Below are 16,578 nucleotides of genomic sequence, written 5' to 3' on the forward strand. Positions count from 1 at the left end.
CGTCAGCCCATCAGTATTGGAGTATACGTTCGCCTTTCTCAGCTGAAATCAGTAGTTTCCTCACTGGTTATGAAATCGGGGAAAGGTGTACAGAAACCAACAAGAATTTTCCAAAATTTCCTCTGATTTTCCGTACTGTCACCAATACATGTAGTTCACCATGTGCATAATCTCCCACACTGTAACAGCCCATCACCTTCCCTTAACCACCCAACAACAACGAAAATAACAGTCAACGCTACATATGTAGCACTAGGCACGATGTGCATCAAAATTGGAACCATAGTATAGTGCAAACTCATTCAAAGTACACAGAGCTCGTCTAACCCTCCTCGACTCCCCGGGACTTCGGCACTGACGCCTTCCCACTCTCTGCATCGACTCTCCGCTTCTTAGCTTCCTTCTCCTCAACCTCTGCTGGCACATTGCCGCTCCCCTCTGCTGAGGAACTCGATGAGGACACCGGGCCGCCCTGAAGGACAGACAGAATTGAGGACTGACCCAGTAGGGGAGAAGTCTCCACCTCCTTCGTCTGATCATCTTGCTGGGAGTGTGGTTCTTCCTCAGCCCGACGCCTCTCTCTAGCAGCCTCAGCCAAAGCAACGAGCCACCGCTGGTACTGCCGTAGTTGCTCATGGTACTGCAACTCAACCAATTGACGAGCCTCCCTTGGTGTGAGGTTCCGCTTGATATCAGACGGACTCGGCTTATCCACGGGCATGTCAGCCATCAACGGCTGTGCCGAAGGCGGTAGAACCGCAGCTGAATGAAAGGGTCTCCCCACAAGACATAAACGCTATAGCCATACTACCCTGGGGCTGGGAACCGGTGTACTGTGTGAGGCCATCGACTAGGGGCTCATTCGAGTCCTGCTCCTTAGAATCTACGGAATCGGGTACTTTAGGAATAGCAGGGCCTGATAGAGAATATTGACTCTTCTTCGATACTGCCATTGACCAGGGCCCCGGTCAATGGCAGTGTCGAAGAATGTCGCAGGCCCCTAGGGGTATGCAAGGTAGTAACGAGACATAAACTCACCATCTTCCTCATCAGTCACAACTTCAGCTTCTATAATAGTCTCGGGTACCTCCTTCCCCTCCTGCTTGTGGTCAGTCTTGCTGCTATCATGGCTTGGTGGCGGCTCCTCTACCTCAGCCTTCTTCTCCATCACCGCCACCTTGGCGCGAGTCATCACGCCGGCCGTAGAGACGGCTTCAGACATGTATAGACAACGAGGGACACTGGACCGACCTGGGGGGGCACCGAGTGACGTGATAGCCAACACTGCTCCACGCTTCGAGTCAGAAAGTATTCAGCTGCACTGCAGCCAAGATAGCAAAGACATGGGCAACGTACGTTCAAACTAACGATAATGGATTCCAGCTCTATGATAGAGAGCGTATAAAAGATTATCAGACCTTCGAGTGTCACCGAACGGGCGTCAGCAACCACAGTCAATCTCCAACCAAAGACGGCATGTCCCTCATCGAGCATCTCGTGCACCGAGGAAATGCCCTGTAGGTTATCAGCAACCTGGTTAGTAAGAAGGTTCATGACTCCAACCTCATCAAGGCTTTGGCCGGTATCTGTGACGACGGCATAGCCTACAGGCGGGATGGGTCTAGATGGCGTGCTCTCGGGTTCAAATCCCACCACGTCCCCACGACGCCCTCTAGAACTCACCACAAAAATGAACTTGTTTCCCCCGACACCCCAATCAGAGAAACCAGGGAAGGATTTAACTAGGAACGGAACGGTTACCAATACTACTAGTTATTGTCGCGGTCCTCAGAAAACAGCTTGCAGACTATGCCCTCATGATTGTCTCTGCCGTCGGAGATTTTCACGTACACGTCCGCATCGGGACGGAACTTCCCGGAATTGCTACATGAAAAAACTATTCGAAAAAACTGAACGAGACATTGCTGCATGAAAAAAGAACGAGCCCTTCTACCCTCAAACTCCGAGACATTTTCCACAAAGCCAATTTAGGAACCAAAGCAGATGAACTCAAAGAAACGTAGCTACTCTATCCAGACTAAGACTGTTCTCATCCACTACCTACAACATCTACACGACTGCTAGTGTCCCATGGACAACTCATTCCCCTCCATCAAGTCAACTTCTCCGAGTAGCGCCATAGCAGCAGCACAGTGGCCCTCAGGTCTACCGACAACGTTCGCTGTCTATAGGTTTTACACATGGCCTCTTTTATAGGCCCTAGCTTACCATTCCTCTTCGACTTCGGTAAGTTGGAGGTAACGGACTGATGCACCCGACCGAGCAGCTCCACAAGACTCCTCTCCCTCATCTTCCCGATGCGCTCAATACGACAACTGCATACCAGCCTTGCACAAATCCGTGCCAGAGTCCAGTCCTGCTGAGCCTGCTGACGCTGTTCAGGACCAACCTCTGCTAGAGCCTTTTCGATCTCAGGATGGGGACGGTAGTTCGCCGAGACCAAGGACGTTGACCCATGGGCCAGCAAGATCCCAACCAAGGGTGTCGGGCACCTGACTCCAGCAATCCTAGGGCGCTCCTCTGCAGGTTTCTCCTTCCTCTCCCTGAAGGCTCTCTCGTTCTCATACCTCCTTCTGATATCAGCAGCATGACTGCTACCCTGATGCCGGGCCAGTATGTGACTATCCAGGTTCAACGTAAGGATGGTCTCATGGCAGCCCCTCACGGGACACGTCCGTTCTGCCTCATCGGGCATCCCTCCGTCCGTGTGGCCTACCTGGGCATCATTCCACTCCCAGTCTGAGTCTATTCCATTATTGCCCTCCTTAGGCTTGGGCTTTCCCCTTCTTTTCTTCTTCCGCTTTTTCTCAGGTGCGGCGCGTCCACCCCCAGCCTCGTTCGCCACCACGGCATCATCGAACCGCCTTACCATACCGCCCTCTGCCTTCAACGGCTGTGCCCTTCGAGGTTGCCACGGTATGACTATAGCCCTCGTCCCACAGGAACTCTCTGTGGTTGCAGCAGTTGACACAGAGCTGCGAACATCATCAGCGTACTGTCTATCACCAACAGGTTTCACTTTCAGAGGAGTCAACGCTGAGCTCCCAGGCCACTGCTCAGTCTGGGGTGGAGGAAGGGGTAGTGGTGGAGGTTGGCACGGCAGCTCTTCCCTAACGCCATATGGAGTAGTACCAGCCTTGCTAGCTTTTCCGCCGTCACGGCCTGCCCCCGAGTGTCTTCGCGCCCTCTTACAGTGATCAGCCACTGAGGGCCCTGCATCGTTAGAATTTTGCCACTCCCCACCCACCACCCTGTATCGTCGGCCGAGTACCTTATCCTTCTCACTATTCTTTAAGGAGGTTTTCAGCCTATCAGGTGATCCCATGCCTCTGCAGTTCGCTGCATATCGATTGTACGGCCGAGCGGGACGTTCTACACCCCCATTACCACTCCTTCTGCTACTCATGCTGGCCTTTTCCGACGGGGACGCTACCTTCTCCTCAAGGACTCCCTCATCAACAGTCGTCACCGACCGTCGCCGCCGCCGCCGTCTTTTTCTACCCGCCTGAAGGCGTTTAGCCGCTGGGGTCATTTCGTACACATCCTCAACGAGATTCAACGATTCCTCCGAAGAGGAACTCTTCACTTCCACTACATAGGCAGATGACATGAAAAATAGTGACAAGGCTGTAGCAGACCATAGGGCCACATCTCGGACTACCCGGAACTCAACAGGGCTCTTCCTTAAGAAAAAGAATCCACAATTTCGGACATCCAACAGATTAGCACACAGCGCTAACAGGGAAAGAAGTTGTTCCTCCCATTCGGGCTCTTCCGGTCCACTGAGATCCATCCATATGGCAGTAGAAGCTCACTAGGCTAGTGGCTCCATCACAATCAACCGTCACTACTAAGGAAACAACCCGTCTGGGGAACTCATCGTTCCAGTCTGCTCGAGAATCTATGAAGCAGCAAGACCATAGCGCGAGCCTCCGTTGCTTGGACCTTGTCGAACGCCGGCGGCCTATTAAACATCCCTCGTAGAACTTCCCTGGACGTATGCCGACTCTCCCGGCCGCCCTCCAGCCTCCTCATCCCCTCCTTATAGACTGCGTTAACCAGCCGCTCCATGCCCCTCAAAGGCACCCCTCGGATCTTCTGTTCGACCCTCAGTGCTGTTATGAAGGCAGCGCAGATCCTCACTAAACTCCACTTTAATGGACGATGACGAGTAACTTCATCAGCTATAGCCTGCTCAAGCGCTGGATGGAAACTGGTCAGCTGCGCAGTACTGCCCTTGGTGAAGCCCGGACAGTAGTACCGCAGCAACGGTCGGGGACAGCGCACCCCAGCCACCATCATAGTAACACCTTCCTCATCAACCTCTTTGGCAAAGACCCTCGACCTGATCTCGAAGGCCTCCCTACTCTCCTTGTGTAGCAGACCAACATGCTCATCCCTCTCCCGCGCAATGTCGAAGACCTTCAGACAGCCCCTCACAGGACAGCGGAACGTGTGCAGGTCCGGACGGTCTGCGGGAACTACTCCATTATATTGCGCTGCAAGGTTGAGTTCTCCCCAATCAGAATCTATATCATCGTCAGATGCACTATCACTGCTCTCTGAGTCCCCATAGGCTATGAGCTCATGCCGTTGACGATGAGCACCAGATCCCTTTCCTTTACCACCGTGTGGATTTCGAGGAGGATACCCGCGGAGGTTCAATCCCTGGTGCCGTCGTTCTCGCCAATCATGTATCTCTGGAAGTTGTGGTTTATCTTCCTCTTCCTCAAGTTTCTCATTGCAATCTGCTTCCAAGTCGATAACAACAGTTGCGTCAATCCTCCGGCGTCGCTTTCGGCCTGGTGCCAGGATGACTTCAACCTCGGACCCACCACTACTGCTATCGGGAGCAACCATACCGTGAGAAAACAATCAACTGCAAAAGCCCAGATACAACGAGTCCAAAGGAGAGCTCCCCACGAACAAGACTAAGTAGTGCTTGCAACAACAGAAACAGTAAACGACCATGGTGAATGATACCACTAGGTGCAGCCCTTTCATAAGCTATCTTTTCCGCTTAGTACGTTCGATTATCCTATCAACAATGAGGATTCCCTTCTTATTCAGTTTGGGACACACCCTGCGGACTCAGTCTCCGGCCTACTCATCCTTCCTCACTACCCTCTGCTCAGCCCTTTTCGCATCCAGCTTGCTCTCCCGCTACTGCCGCCGATCCTTCCCACTATGACTAGTGCTTCTAAGACTCATCCCTCGCACGTCCACGCCGAATGTTCATAAGTGTCCTCACATAAAGCAGCATATCAGGATAGCATGGACCCTCGAAAAGGTCGAACAGGAATGAGTAGTGGATCTAAGAATGGAATGGAAGGTTACCCGGAGGCAGATCCACATGTACGAAGTGCGGCAACATCTCAATCAGACTCTGGAGAATCGTTCTATTAGGAAAAAGGAACCTCATCGGATGGCCCCGTCTTCCCTATGCGACGCACGTGCCCTCTCCCACGTATTCTGTAGGGCCGAGTCCATGAGTGGGTTGTAGGTGCCCGTAAGGATCCGTGCTTGACGGAACCTCCTCGCGAGTCCATCGGATATCCGAGCCCTCAGGGAGGCTTGAGGATTGGACGTTGGCGAGCTTGAGGACCTGAAGGACGTGGTCCAAGCGCATGATATCTTGCATATATCTCTGTATGTCCAGGATATCACCTCGGTCAAGCACGACTATCTCAACGAAAGAGATAGAAAGCCAATTTTCTGTTAAGTGTTTCCTTCGGCTCCAGTGATGAGCTCAAGGCCTAGCGGGAAGGCTACTATGATGTCCGAGGCGTTGAAGGGGGCATCCTTCGACGGTCGAAGTTCGACCCACTTGGATGCCCACACAAAAGTCGTCATCAGTCATGTGTGTGGACAATGCTATCTGTCACTTATGGTCAAGACGAATATCCGGCGTATACCCGAGTCAACTGCTTGCAAATAAACAATTCGCGAGGGGTCAGCACACGAGTCTATCATATAAATGGTCTTGTTCAGTATAGCTTGGACTAACTCAGCCGGAAATTGTTGATATCGATCTGTCTGGAATGACAAAAATGCTCTTTAACTCTCCGCCGCGCCTGCGTCAACGATTCTGAACCGTGTCTCCGTTACAGTACCAATTCACTTTTGAGCCGAACGATTTTGATTGTGTAAAAATATCCGAATCCGTGAGAAATTCACGCGATTTATCGATCATTCAGGCGTACGCTATATTCGCTTAGCCGTTTCGCCCGCCTATGAGACGGGGTTCCACAGCGCAAGATATTGGTTCTTCTTCCGGAGCATCATCTTAACTAATCATGACCACTGAGATTGACCCTGTCCTCCTCGCGCCCGAGCCGCCATCTACCCTCGATTTTGAGGTCAAGCCCCAGCCTGCTCCCGAGTTCAACAATCTCGACCCAATGCCCAAGTTCAGCGAAACGCCTTTTGTACGGTACTCCTCTTGGTTTGTTCGCCTTCGGTATGGTACCTGGCTTGATTATCGGGCTCAGCCTGTCCCAGCTCGAGCCTCCTAGGCTCGTGGGGCTGCTTGACATTAGTTCAACTGTGTCATTCGATGCAATTCTAAGATGGTAATTTGGTTTCCTTTGCTCAGGCGCCCTGGGCGGCCCAGCCTATCGCTCCTCCACTGCCTTCCGCAAGAGCACTTGCCCCACCCGATTTTCAACAGCAGTTCGTGGATCGCTGCTTGTACTCAGGCCGAAACGTCTTGGATGAGGGAGCTCTTGCGTAAGTTTTCGCGCGCTGTCTATTTCCACTCGTTTGCGGCCTACTAGTGCGGTGATGCTTTTGCGGTCTCTGGTTGCGAGGTGTGCTTTAATGTTGGTGAGTGCTATTTTGACATCAGGTTCTCGGCCCCTGGTATCCCCGATGGCACCGATTTGATGTTCAAAGCCAATGGTGCCGCGCTTGGTGGTTTGGCGTTCACCCCTTTGCTCCAACCACCAGCTCCTCAGCCCGACTACTTTGGCCACCTTCTCGGACATCCTATGAACCCTGCGTTGTACGAAGACGATAGTGTTGTCTCTGCTGAGGAGGAAACTAACGAGCTTGCGCCGAAGGAGAATACTGATGACGCTTTGGAACCTGTAATTGCTAATGACGAGGTAGAGGAGTCCCCAGTTGGTAAGGTCAAGCAGGACAAACCTACTGACCCGAAGAGTGTTCCCACTACGGATGACGAGAGCTCGGATGATTCTGGCGATGACGACTTCGATTACTTTGGACACATCATGGGCCACCCAATGAACCTAGGAAATGGCCGGAAGAAGACTCCAAGGTCGAGGAAGAAGAAAGCAAGGAAGGCTAAGTCAGAGAAGACCGAGCCAGACGAGGCGCAGGTCTCTGTCCTGAACTTGTTCTTGGGTGGCGTTGAGGTATGTGATCGTGATGAGAACATATCGTAAGTTAATGCTACTAGCTTTTCCTGTCTGTGGTCAAGTCGCCTCCCAGGCACTTCACTAAAAACGAAGACGACTCGAGCATGGAGATGTCAAAGGACGAGTCTTCATTAGTTGCCGCTGGTGATCATGAGGCTCAGGCTAACGGGGGCCCTCCTTGTGAAGAAGAGCAGCAGATCGACCAGTTCGTGTTCGAGGATAGTTCTATCAAGAACGTGTCGGCCTTAATTGAAGAATCCAAGGACGATGTACCTGAATGTGCTCCAAAGATTTCCGAGGAGGAAAGAGCTGCGCCGGTCGAACTCAACGCTGAACCCGAGAAGACTGGTTCCAAGAAGGTCAAGATAGCGTCCCCTGAGCCGCAAGTGTCCAAGCCGGTTGTCGAAGCACGCTCTTCCGAGCCAGCAGTCAAGGCTCCTGAGGAGCCCAAGACGGTTGCCAAGGTCGTTGCCGAGCCGTCGCTAAAGCGATTTGATGCTCCTACTCGAAAGTGAGGCTTGTTAGACCTCGAGTCGTTTTCTGCTGTGTCCAGCAGAGGTAGACGCTTCCTTTCAGACTAAACGCTGAGAAGACGAAAGATGTGGTTGCCGAGGAGAACGACATATCGGACAAAATTCGGAGCGTCCCTGTTGCTCCTAAGAAGACATCCTTCTTTGGGAGGTTGTGCGGCAGCAAGAAATAACTGTGGAGACGGCGTCGATCAACTGCTTCTGCGGATGGGTCAACTGCTGGGGCTTTGCTTTGTCACTTCATATCATCTATCGAGACTGTGATCTTGGTTATTGCATGTTAGCATGAGTCGGAGTACACTATTTCTCCTAATTAGATGTTCAGAAGGGTTCTTGGCGGGCTTGCTATGTAAGCTGTGGCGCGCAATGCGTCATGGCTACGAGGTTGAGCACGCTCTAATCTATCATAGGTAGAAACTCTCCTATTGGACTCCGGCATCCCTTACTGCTTTGTGATATCTCATGTCTTACTAACATTGCTGGGTCCGGTATAGCTGGTGGATCCCGTAAGGAATGCTTCGTCTCAATTCCCTTTGCTTCTTGTTGATCAATTGAGGTGCTGAGGGATCGATTGGTTGTGAACATCGTGTTACTTCTTGTATCTTGTTGCTTCAGCTTTTGACGTACCTTCGAGATGACCATGAGTGTCCAACAACCCTCGGAGCAAATCTATGAGCATGACGTTGACTTCAACGGTGGTGCCTATGGCGAGGCTCCTATGGTGAGTTTCCCCTTTGGCGCGCTCACTGGTACTTTTCGTTCTCTTTCAGGGAACATGGCGTTCAATGGCCATCGCACCTCCGTTGCCTTCTGCCAGAGACATTGTCTCCATGGATTTCCAGGAAGCTTTTGTACGCAAGTGCCTTTACCCGAGTCAGAGTTTCCTCGTATCTGAAGGCTTCGTCGAAGAGGAAGAAAAGCAGTCAGAAAAGCAAGATGAGTAAGTTTACCATGAGTCTCGCTAGTCAGGACTTGTTGGATTTTTTTCTGCCCTAGGGTTGCTATAGTGAAGATACGCACTCCGAGGCGTCCCAGCGAACCGCAGCCGGACTATTTTGGTCATCTCCTGGGGCATCCCATGTGTACCGACGAGGATGATGAGGAAGAGACTCCAGATGTTCGTGTCGCGGATCAGCCTGAAGTGAAGGTTGCTGCCACCGATAGTCACGAAGAGGCAGACGAAGATGTACGCGTTGAAGACCCGGAGTCTGTCGTAGCTGTGGAGCGGGTGGAGACGCCTGAAGTCAAGGATGAGATCGTCATGATATGCCCTGAGAGTCAGCCGGTTCCATCTGAGTCGGAAAAGGACCACGAGATCTCCGAGAAATCGACAGAGGATGATGATGTTGACTATTTTGGGCATATCATGGGACATCCCATGAATCATAGTGGTTCCCAGCGCAAGATCAAGTCACCGAAGGTGAAGGAAGAAGCTCCCAAGGTTGAAGAGGTCGACTCGCAGGAGAGTCAGGGCTCCGTCTTGGGCCTCTTTTTAGGAGGGGTCGAAGTCTGTGACCGAGAAGAAAACATCGGGTGAGTCGAGATTGGTTGTACTTGTTATCGCAACTATTGGGTGGAAGTCCTACCGTTTTCAGGCAATTCGCTGCTCGACCCAAGGAAGACTCCGGTGACTCCGGTGTTGTAGAGGGGGAGGCGGAGGATCATGCTGCGCTTGAGGCTGACGAGTGCAATGCGCCCGAATCCGAGGCTGTTGAGAAGGCTCCCGAGGTTGTGGATTCTCCCAAGACCAGAGTTGTTCAAGATGCGGTGAAGTCTCATATGGCTCAAGAATGTTCTGTGCCACCCTCACCGGAAGTTACTGCTTGCATTAAGCAAGAGATCAATGCTCCGGCCTTTGCACGACGTCCCTCTCGTGAACCAGAGGTTGTACCGGCTCGCTCTAGCATCGAGGTCAATCAGTAAGTCTCTGCCGTTCGACGCTGCAGCTCGTCATGTCTGTATGCTTCGTATCATATCTTTACCTTCAGGACTGTCAAAGCTGAGCGGCTCGGGGCCGGGGCGAATTCCACCAGAATCACGACCAAGAAGAAGTCTTTCTTCGCCGGACTCTGCGGCAGCCGGAGTCATGACTGAGCATACGAGGCTCTACGGACTCACAGAGACTGTGATCTCAGTATGTCCACGTGATGCATGCCAAACCGTGTATAGTACACTATCAATTAATGTCGACGCTATCATCGTTACCATGTGATGGCATACTCGCTGATGATTCTTCATGGAATCAGATGTCTCGCTGGAGAGCAAGTATTTCTTTATCACTGATTTATTTTGATCCGCTACTGACTGTATGAGTACACTGACTCCTGTGAGAGGGTCGTCCATCAATCTGAGGAATTTGAGTTGGTCAATTAGCGATATACTAGGGATAGCATGGAGGGAATAACAATTTTGTGTTTGGGTTCTGTTCATGATACTGCTTGGTAAACAGAGGGGTGGTTTTCCCCCATCTGTAGTTTGTGATACTGCATAGTTTGCACTTAGTGATGTTTTTTTTGAGTCTCATCCCAGTGAATTTCTGACTGTTAATACTCGTCAGGTATCCCTATTTACATCGTCGGGTTCCGAGCTTGGTTGCGCTACTCAAATTTGTTTTTGGATCTAGACCAGGATTTTGTAAATCGCGGGGACTAGAACTTCTGATCCCCGCAATTTACTTAGCAGTGGAGTGTGTTGTGGTGCCTGTGTTGTGACCGTTTCACATTGGCTTCGCTGCGTCCCGGCAGGCGCAGCGAGATGTACTAGCATGAAGCTTTCATGATCAAGTTGCCTATCAGTCTAACCTGTTTTTGTAGCTTTGGTTCCACGTTAGCTTTAACATCATGGCCACAAGTGTTGAAGTTCCCAACCACATCGATGTTGATCATCAAGCCGGGTCATACAATGAAGCTAATACGTTGAGCCCGATGGCGCAGTTTGCCGATGCTCCCATGGTGAGTTCTTCATTTTGTGGCTCTTGTTCACGTTGCTTCATTGGTTCGTTGATAGGCCTTATGGCAGTCGGTGCCTATCGCCCCGTCTCTCCCTTCTGCGGAGAACTTTGTTCCTCCTGATTTTACCGACAATTTCGTCCAGAAGTGTCTTCACCCGAGCAAGACTTTCCTGACAGCGGAAGGATTCGAACCCGAGGAGAATGAGTGAGTGTTAATTGAGAACTGTGCTTGCTGTTATGATATCATCATGTCATGCGACGTTTGCCTATGTAGGTCCAAAGATGAAGCACCGAAGGAAGAGAAGGTTGAGAGCGAGGAGAAAGTAACCAAGATCCGCATCCCCAAAGCCCCTCGGGAGCCCCAACCTGACTACTTTGGCCATCTTTTTGGTCACCCGTTGAGTGCCGATGAAGATGATGACGAGGCGGACGACGAGGAGAGTTCCGAGGCTGACAAGAGGCAACTCGTCACTAAGGACGGAAATGTTGACGCTAAGGACGATGATGTCGCCGGAGACACTGGTGATGTTGTAGCTAAGGCCAGCGATGTTGAAGAGGTTCATGATGAGGTGCGCAAGGACGACTGTGAGAAGCCCAAGGATGAAGATGTTATTGTGGCTAAGGTGGTCGAGGCCAAAGAGAAACCGTCAATCGCAGCTAGTAGCCCTGTTGAGAGAGTTTCTTGGGCGGACAACTCCGCTAAGGTCGAAGATGCCAAAAAAGATGACGAGCCTGAGGAGTCTGATGATGGCGATGATGATGTCGACTATTTCGGCCACATTATGGGTCATCCTATGAACCGAGGGTCTGGCAGCCATAAAACGAAGAAGCAACGCCCTCCAGCGCCGAAGGAGGACTCCCCCGCCAAGCCCTTCCCTAAGACCGAAGTTGAATCCCAGGAATCGCAGGGGTCCGTTCTCGGATTGTTCTTGGGAGGCATCGAGGTATGTGATAGAGAGGAGAACATCGGGTAGGTTGATTGTTGGGAGCTCGTAATTTATTCGCCTTTGTTTTCAGCCAATTCACTTCTCGTGGAGGGGATCCTGTAGACACCGCTGACATTGAGGCCGAGGTTGTCGAGGAGGAAGTGGCACCAGTGACTACGGATGAGTTGAAGGAGCCTGAAGTGTCTGCAGCGGAGGGGAGCAGAACTCCTCCTGCTACTCCTGTGAACGCTCCTGGAACTCCCGCTGCTGACGAGGATGAAATTGAGGCTACCCCGGTGCCGGAGATAGTCGACATTCGGGCTGAGCCACCCGTGGAAAGCAAACAGTAAAATCCATATGGTCATCGTAGAAAATTAAACTGCATTTTCTATTTTTAGGAGTCCCGAGAAGAGGAATAACGAGGCGATCGGTTCATCTAGCAGCGCGAAAGAGCCGACAAAGAAGAGTCGATCATTCCTCGGGAACTTGTGCGGCGGCAAGACCATGGACTAATTCGTTGGGTTTTCATCGTCCACAAAAGTGTTCCATGAGGCTGTGACTTTACGGGGTTATGCACGTCTACCGCAGTACATTATTTATCAATTAATCTCTGTGTGCTCAGTGATCGTTAGTAGAGTTAACCTAAAAAATATTTTGCTTTTGTGTTTATGAGTTTCCTTGGTGGATGCGGAATGGATCTTGCTACTATGAATTATCCTATTCATCCAAACCACCAGATAAACAGCGTCTGTTCAATCAGGGTCTGAGCTAGTGTAGTGTTGTTGATCATAGCTTAGCAGTGGAGTTTTGGTCACTGTCATACAAGATAGAATACCCGGCGCCTCGTGAGTCACGAGTCGTGACCCTGAAGAGAGAGAGGTTTGGAACTGCAGTTGTTACACCGGGGTGCCCTGTTAGTGGAGGCTTAGTGCAACTAAGGATGCTAGGTGAAGACATCGGTCCCAACTGTAGTAGTTGGAGTCGGAGTCGTTACAGTATGCAGTATGTCGTTACAGTACAGTATGCGGATATATCCCGGTTTTTTCCTGTTGACAACAGTCCTTGCCGTGATGAACGAGACGATTTGAAAGGCTAAAACTGATCTCTCGTGAGCTGATGTGCATCGATGCGAGTCTGACTGTTGTCGACGTTGGACTTCAAACTCAAACACACAGACGTTTCAGGGAGGAAGAAACTGCTGGAGCAGCATTGATTTGTCGTTCTGTTCTAAACAAGCTCGCGACCTTCGACTCGAAGTTGAATTTTTCGAGACGCCGTACAGCCCTTTATCGCGAATTATCTCGAGTACCTAAAGGACTCACTGCTCTTCAACAGGGGCGTAGGAGGATCCTCGTGGGACTCACGAATCGCCACTTCATGAGAAGCGAAGCTGAGCGGGAACTCACCTGCTTGGGGATGATGGACACAGCACCGAGCCAGCCAAGCTCCCGCAGTCTATTTCGCGCTGCGGTACTGCTAATATCAGTGGTGAGGAGAGGTGGATTCGCAGTAACTCGGTCGGTGACCTTCATATACTTGAACCCTTCCGGCCACTCGGACTCTGGCTTAGAGTCAGGCCTGATTTTGATGTGGTGACTGCACCAACAACAATTGTGACACGCTCTCCTCACCGTGGCAAAACTATGAATTCATTTTCAGCTATCAGTTCGGATCCATGGTCCCAGTCGAGTAACGTTGATGGCAAGTCGCTGCCGATGACGAAGCGGAACGTGATGTTGGGATAGCGCTCTCGGAGGCGACGCATGAGGGAAACCGTGGGAATGAAAGAGCCATTGGCCACCTGAGAACCGTCAGTGGAAAATACTCCTACAGAACTAACTCACTTCAATGTCGCAACATTTGACTGGAAACTCGTCAGGCATGACTGCCTCTATGGCGACCTGAGTCATCCGCAGTCGTGTCGCCGCATCAACGCGAGTATCCTTGTCGGGTCTGTTGCCACATGGAATCATCCACGCTTCGTCGGCACAACCAAGCTGAACCACCTGACCAGAGTCAAGACCACGTCGGGAGCGCGACCGATTCTAAATGCAGTATGGAAGGGCCATGCAGTGCGAGAAATCTCCTACACCTGTTGACACTGACCTGTGACGCCACCATGAGATGAGCAAAAGTAGGAGGATCAAACGAGCCACCTATGACTGCCACTGTCTTCCGGGGGTGTGTCGTTGCTGCACTAGCATTTACGTTGGTCATCCAGTGATAAGCGATTCGATATTAACTGATATGTGACAAGACCCAGAAAGCATAATCCACCACTTGAGGAAATACCACTAGTTGTGACTCGCTTCCAGGCTCAACTTTTGGCACTAAGTCCGGCAATGACGCCCGTAACGGTAGAAAATGCACTCGTTTATAGCTGTCATTACCACCTATAGATAATCGTGATGAATGCGGTTCAATTTGCTCGATACTTCTCGAGATACGACTAGATATGATTTCGTGTTATGAACTTGCGCCTGGAGTCTGTGGAAGTTGTAGCTGCGTTGTCGAAGCACCACGACGGATGATCGATTCCGAAAATGCAACTAGGCTCGCCGGTTGGAGTGAGCCTCTTCTCCCCTCGCCGTTTTCTTACAACAAAGTACACAACAGTACTGGTACTGGTGTTCATGAAACCAACAAGATACTAACTTACAGTCCAGGTTGTCTCAACCGATACCTCCGGGGAGGTTCCTTGTAGTATCAACAAGTACTGTACATATTTACTGCGACTTGCACTACTCACACAGGAGGAGAGTCACGAGCATGAAGATTTGCTTGCACCACAGCCCGCCTCGACTACAGAGTCGAGAGTGTTTGGTTGGAGAAACAACGCTATAGAGAGCTTAGTTGAGTGATGGTGAATCTTGCGCTGTTTACGAAAGATGTACGTACACCTCTGATTTTGCCCTCGACAGCAACGTTCTGTCCCACATGAGCATCCTGTGAGCCCCATCCTATTCGTGCTAGTATTATACCTCATCGAAGAAAGCTGGTAGTGTGGATGAGATTGCGCCGCTCACTGATGAAGGAAGGGACTTCGCTATAGGCTTTACGTTGACCGTGTGTGAAGCCTTGAGTCACTAGTCTATCCCTTCATCTTTTTGCCTTTTCTGCCCATGGGTGGGACAGTAGTGCTTAACTCCAAATTGTGGAACTATGAAGCATAATCTTCGCTGCTACAGGTTCACGAAAATAGAGGGCAGATAAATATCTCGCTCGCCATGACGATCGATAGCTAAATGCACCGTGTTCGGCCTGAGTAAAGCTCTAACACGAGTGAAGACAACATCACCCTGTCGACACCATGAGTAAGCTCTCTATCGACAACCTGAAGACTGCTATTGCTGCCATCCTGGAGGCCTCTCAGGAGAAGCCCAGGAACTTCTTGGAGACTGTTGAGCTCCAGGTAATAGGAACTACTAGGGTTCACAGGAATTGCGTGTGTCGTGGTGGTGGTGGGAAGAACGGATGATGCCTTCAGAAACTTGAATTCCGATGCTTGCCCTTGGGCTTGTGCATGTTGGATAAACTTCACTGACGTTCGCCTTTACCGTTTGAATGGATTCTTCTCCATTCAGTGTAGATGGTTGTTGCTTATGTCGCTTCTGTTGTTATCAGGTCGGACTCAAGGATTACGATACCCAGCGCGATAAGCGTTTCTCTGGTACCGTCAAGCTTCCCCACGTCCCCCGCCCTAACATGAAGATCTGCGTCTTGGGTGACGCCGTCCATTGTGACGAGGCCTCCAAGCTCGGCGTTGACTTCATGAGCGTCGATGACCTTAAGAAACTCAACAAGAACAAGAAGCTCGTGAAGAAGCTTGCCAACAAGTATGATGCCTTCCTTGCTTCCCAGGTGTTGATCCCCCAGATCCCCCGTTTATTGGGACCTGGTCTTAACAAGGCCGGTAAGTTCCCTACCCTTATCACCCACAACGACGATATGTCCAAGAAGATTCACGACATGAAGTCCAACGTTAAGTTCCAGCTTAAGAAGGTGCTTTGCATGGGTGTTGCCATTGGCAACGTCGGCATGTCCGCTGATGAGCTCAAGCAGAACTCTTTGATGAGCATCAACTTCCTCGTCTCCCTTCTTAAGAAGAACTGGAACAACGTGAAGACTCTTCACATCAAGTCTACTATGGGCCCCGTTCAGCGTATCTACGGTTAAGCTGTAACGTGGCAGGGTGAGAGGCAGGCAGATAACGGGTCGTTGTTATTAGCAGTCTTCGGTGCACCAGTCACTGAGGCCTCATACTACTGATGGCCCTATACTGGGAGATGTTTGTTCGTCACCAGACCGAAGAACTCCGTTGATTTGCGTTGTAACACGGTAGTAGCAAACTGTGTGGGTCTAACCCGTGAAGGGCGGATATGAGGAAAAACAATTCAACCACCTTGTCTGATCGCCGGCCTTCGTGGTCGGATGACGACAAAACTCTGTCATGCATCACCAACTGATCCGCTCTAGTGCTCAATGGGAGAGGAATTTATAGCAAGTCTGCTAGGGTGATACTGTTGTACGAGGTCTAGGGTATTGTTAGGTTGTAGTTGCTCCATGTCGGGTTCAATCAGAGCGGCATCCTCACTATTGCTGATGAGCATGGCTGGTCTCGGGCATTCGAAGTCTATCATGGATCAACGCTTCTACTGCTATCTAGTGTTGTTGTGTTGATGTGAGGTCAGGCTAATCTAGCCAGCATGCGGGTATCGCTACGGGTAGAGCTACTCGTCCTCCTCTGGTCGGGATAGCCTCATAACGGCAGG

At 50.9% G+C, this 16,578-nt stretch overlaps 9 protein-coding genes across 9 annotated transcripts; 5 read left to right on the top strand and 4 right to left on the bottom strand.

Annotated features, from left to right (window-relative positions):
- Positions 1 to 234: 234 nt before the first annotated feature.
- Pmar_PMAR005177 (hypothetical protein) lies at positions 235 to 1,222 on the bottom strand (the record flags this gene model as incomplete). Its single annotated transcript, XM_002786430.1, has 4 exons — positions 235 to 472; positions 524 to 762; positions 812 to 916; positions 1,039 to 1,222. 4 exons carry the CDS (start codon positions 1,220 to 1,222, stop codon positions 323 to 325), a joined length of 678 nt encoding a protein of 225 aa, XP_002786476.1. The 3' UTR covers positions 235 to 322.
- A 307-nt stretch (positions 1,223 to 1,529) lies between these two features.
- Pmar_PMAR005178 (hypothetical protein) lies at positions 1,530 to 1,746 on the top strand (the record flags this gene model as incomplete). The annotated part of the gene is made up of 1 exon (XM_002786431.1): positions 1,530 to 1,746. A coding segment is annotated over one exon (217 nt), but the record flags the coding sequence as incomplete, so codon positions are not given.
- A 367-nt stretch (positions 1,747 to 2,113) lies between these two features.
- Pmar_PMAR005179 (hypothetical protein) lies at positions 2,114 to 3,346 on the bottom strand (the record flags this gene model as incomplete). Its single annotated transcript, XM_002786432.1, has 2 exons — positions 2,114 to 3,183; positions 3,214 to 3,346. The coding sequence occupies 2 exons, from the start codon at positions 3,344 to 3,346 to the stop codon at positions 2,114 to 2,116; spliced, it is 1,203 nt and encodes a 400-aa protein (XP_002786478.1).
- A 551-nt stretch (positions 3,347 to 3,897) lies between these two features.
- On the bottom strand, positions 3,898 to 4,881 carry Pmar_PMAR005180 (hypothetical protein; the record flags this gene model as incomplete). Its single annotated transcript, XM_002786433.1, has 1 exon — positions 3,898 to 4,881. The coding sequence occupies one exon, from the start codon at positions 4,879 to 4,881 to the stop codon at positions 3,898 to 3,900; it is 984 nt and encodes a 327-aa protein (XP_002786479.1).
- Positions 4,882 to 6,317: 1,436 nt separating this feature from the next.
- Pmar_PMAR005181 (conserved hypothetical protein) lies at positions 6,318 to 8,453 on the top strand (the record flags this gene model as incomplete). The annotated part of the gene is made up of 5 exons (XM_002786434.1): positions 6,318 to 6,449; positions 6,617 to 6,750; positions 6,869 to 7,423; positions 7,474 to 7,911; positions 7,977 to 8,453. 5 exons carry the CDS (start codon positions 6,318 to 6,320, stop codon positions 8,101 to 8,103), a joined length of 1,386 nt encoding a protein of 461 aa, XP_002786480.1. The 3' UTR covers positions 8,104 to 8,453.
- Positions 8,454 to 8,570: 117 nt separating this feature from the next.
- Positions 8,571 to 10,250, top strand: Pmar_PMAR005182 (hypothetical protein; the record flags this gene model as incomplete). The annotated part of the gene is made up of 5 exons (XM_002786435.1): positions 8,571 to 8,651; positions 8,701 to 8,870; positions 8,927 to 9,463; positions 9,526 to 9,849; positions 9,919 to 10,250. 5 exons carry the CDS (start codon positions 8,571 to 8,573, stop codon positions 10,022 to 10,024), a joined length of 1,218 nt encoding a protein of 405 aa, XP_002786481.1. The 3' UTR covers positions 10,025 to 10,250.
- A 520-nt stretch (positions 10,251 to 10,770) lies between these two features.
- On the top strand, positions 10,771 to 12,319 carry Pmar_PMAR005183 (conserved hypothetical protein; the record flags this gene model as incomplete). Its single annotated transcript, XM_002786436.1, has 5 exons — positions 10,771 to 10,881; positions 10,937 to 11,085; positions 11,155 to 11,850; positions 11,898 to 12,152; positions 12,205 to 12,319. 5 exons carry the CDS (start codon positions 10,771 to 10,773, stop codon positions 12,317 to 12,319), a joined length of 1,326 nt encoding a protein of 441 aa, XP_002786482.1.
- A 579-nt stretch (positions 12,320 to 12,898) lies between these two features.
- Positions 12,899 to 14,070, bottom strand: Pmar_PMAR005184 (nucleotidyltransferase, putative; the record flags this gene model as incomplete). The annotated part of the gene is made up of 6 exons (XM_002786437.1): positions 13,913 to 14,070; positions 13,651 to 13,812; positions 13,438 to 13,607; positions 13,213 to 13,384; positions 13,087 to 13,115; positions 12,899 to 13,001 (listed from the first exon to the last, which is right to left on the bottom strand). The coding sequence occupies exons 1-6, from the start codon at positions 14,021 to 14,023 to the stop codon at positions 12,899 to 12,901; spliced, it is 747 nt and encodes a 248-aa protein (XP_002786483.1). The 5' UTR covers positions 14,024 to 14,070.
- Positions 14,071 to 15,085: 1,015 nt separating this feature from the next.
- On the top strand, positions 15,086 to 16,116 carry Pmar_PMAR005185 (60S ribosomal protein L10A-2, putative). Its single transcript, XM_002786438.1, has 2 exons — positions 15,086 to 15,218; positions 15,431 to 16,116. Exons 1-2 carry the CDS (start codon positions 15,117 to 15,119, stop codon positions 15,980 to 15,982), a joined length of 654 nt encoding a protein of 217 aa, XP_002786484.1. The 5' UTR covers positions 15,086 to 15,116; the 3' UTR covers positions 15,983 to 16,116.
- Positions 16,117 to 16,578: the final 462 nt, after the last annotated feature.

This window comes from Perkinsus marinus (genome assembly GCF_000006405.1).
Source record: "Perkinsus marinus ATCC 50983 genomic scaffold scf_1104296931384, whole genome shotgun sequence".
Taxonomy (NCBI): domain Eukaryota; phylum Perkinsozoa; order Perkinsida; family Perkinsidae; genus Perkinsus; species Perkinsus marinus.

Coding starts and splice junctions, on each gene's coding strand:
- Pmar_PMAR005185 (XM_002786438.1), top strand. CDS start 15,117: ATGAGTAAGCTCTCTATCGACAACCTGAAGACTGCTATTGCTGCCATC. Junction 15,219..15,430: donor TGGAGACTGTTGAGCTCCAG/GTAATAGGAACT, acceptor TGTTGTTATCAG/GTCGGACTCAAGGATTACGA.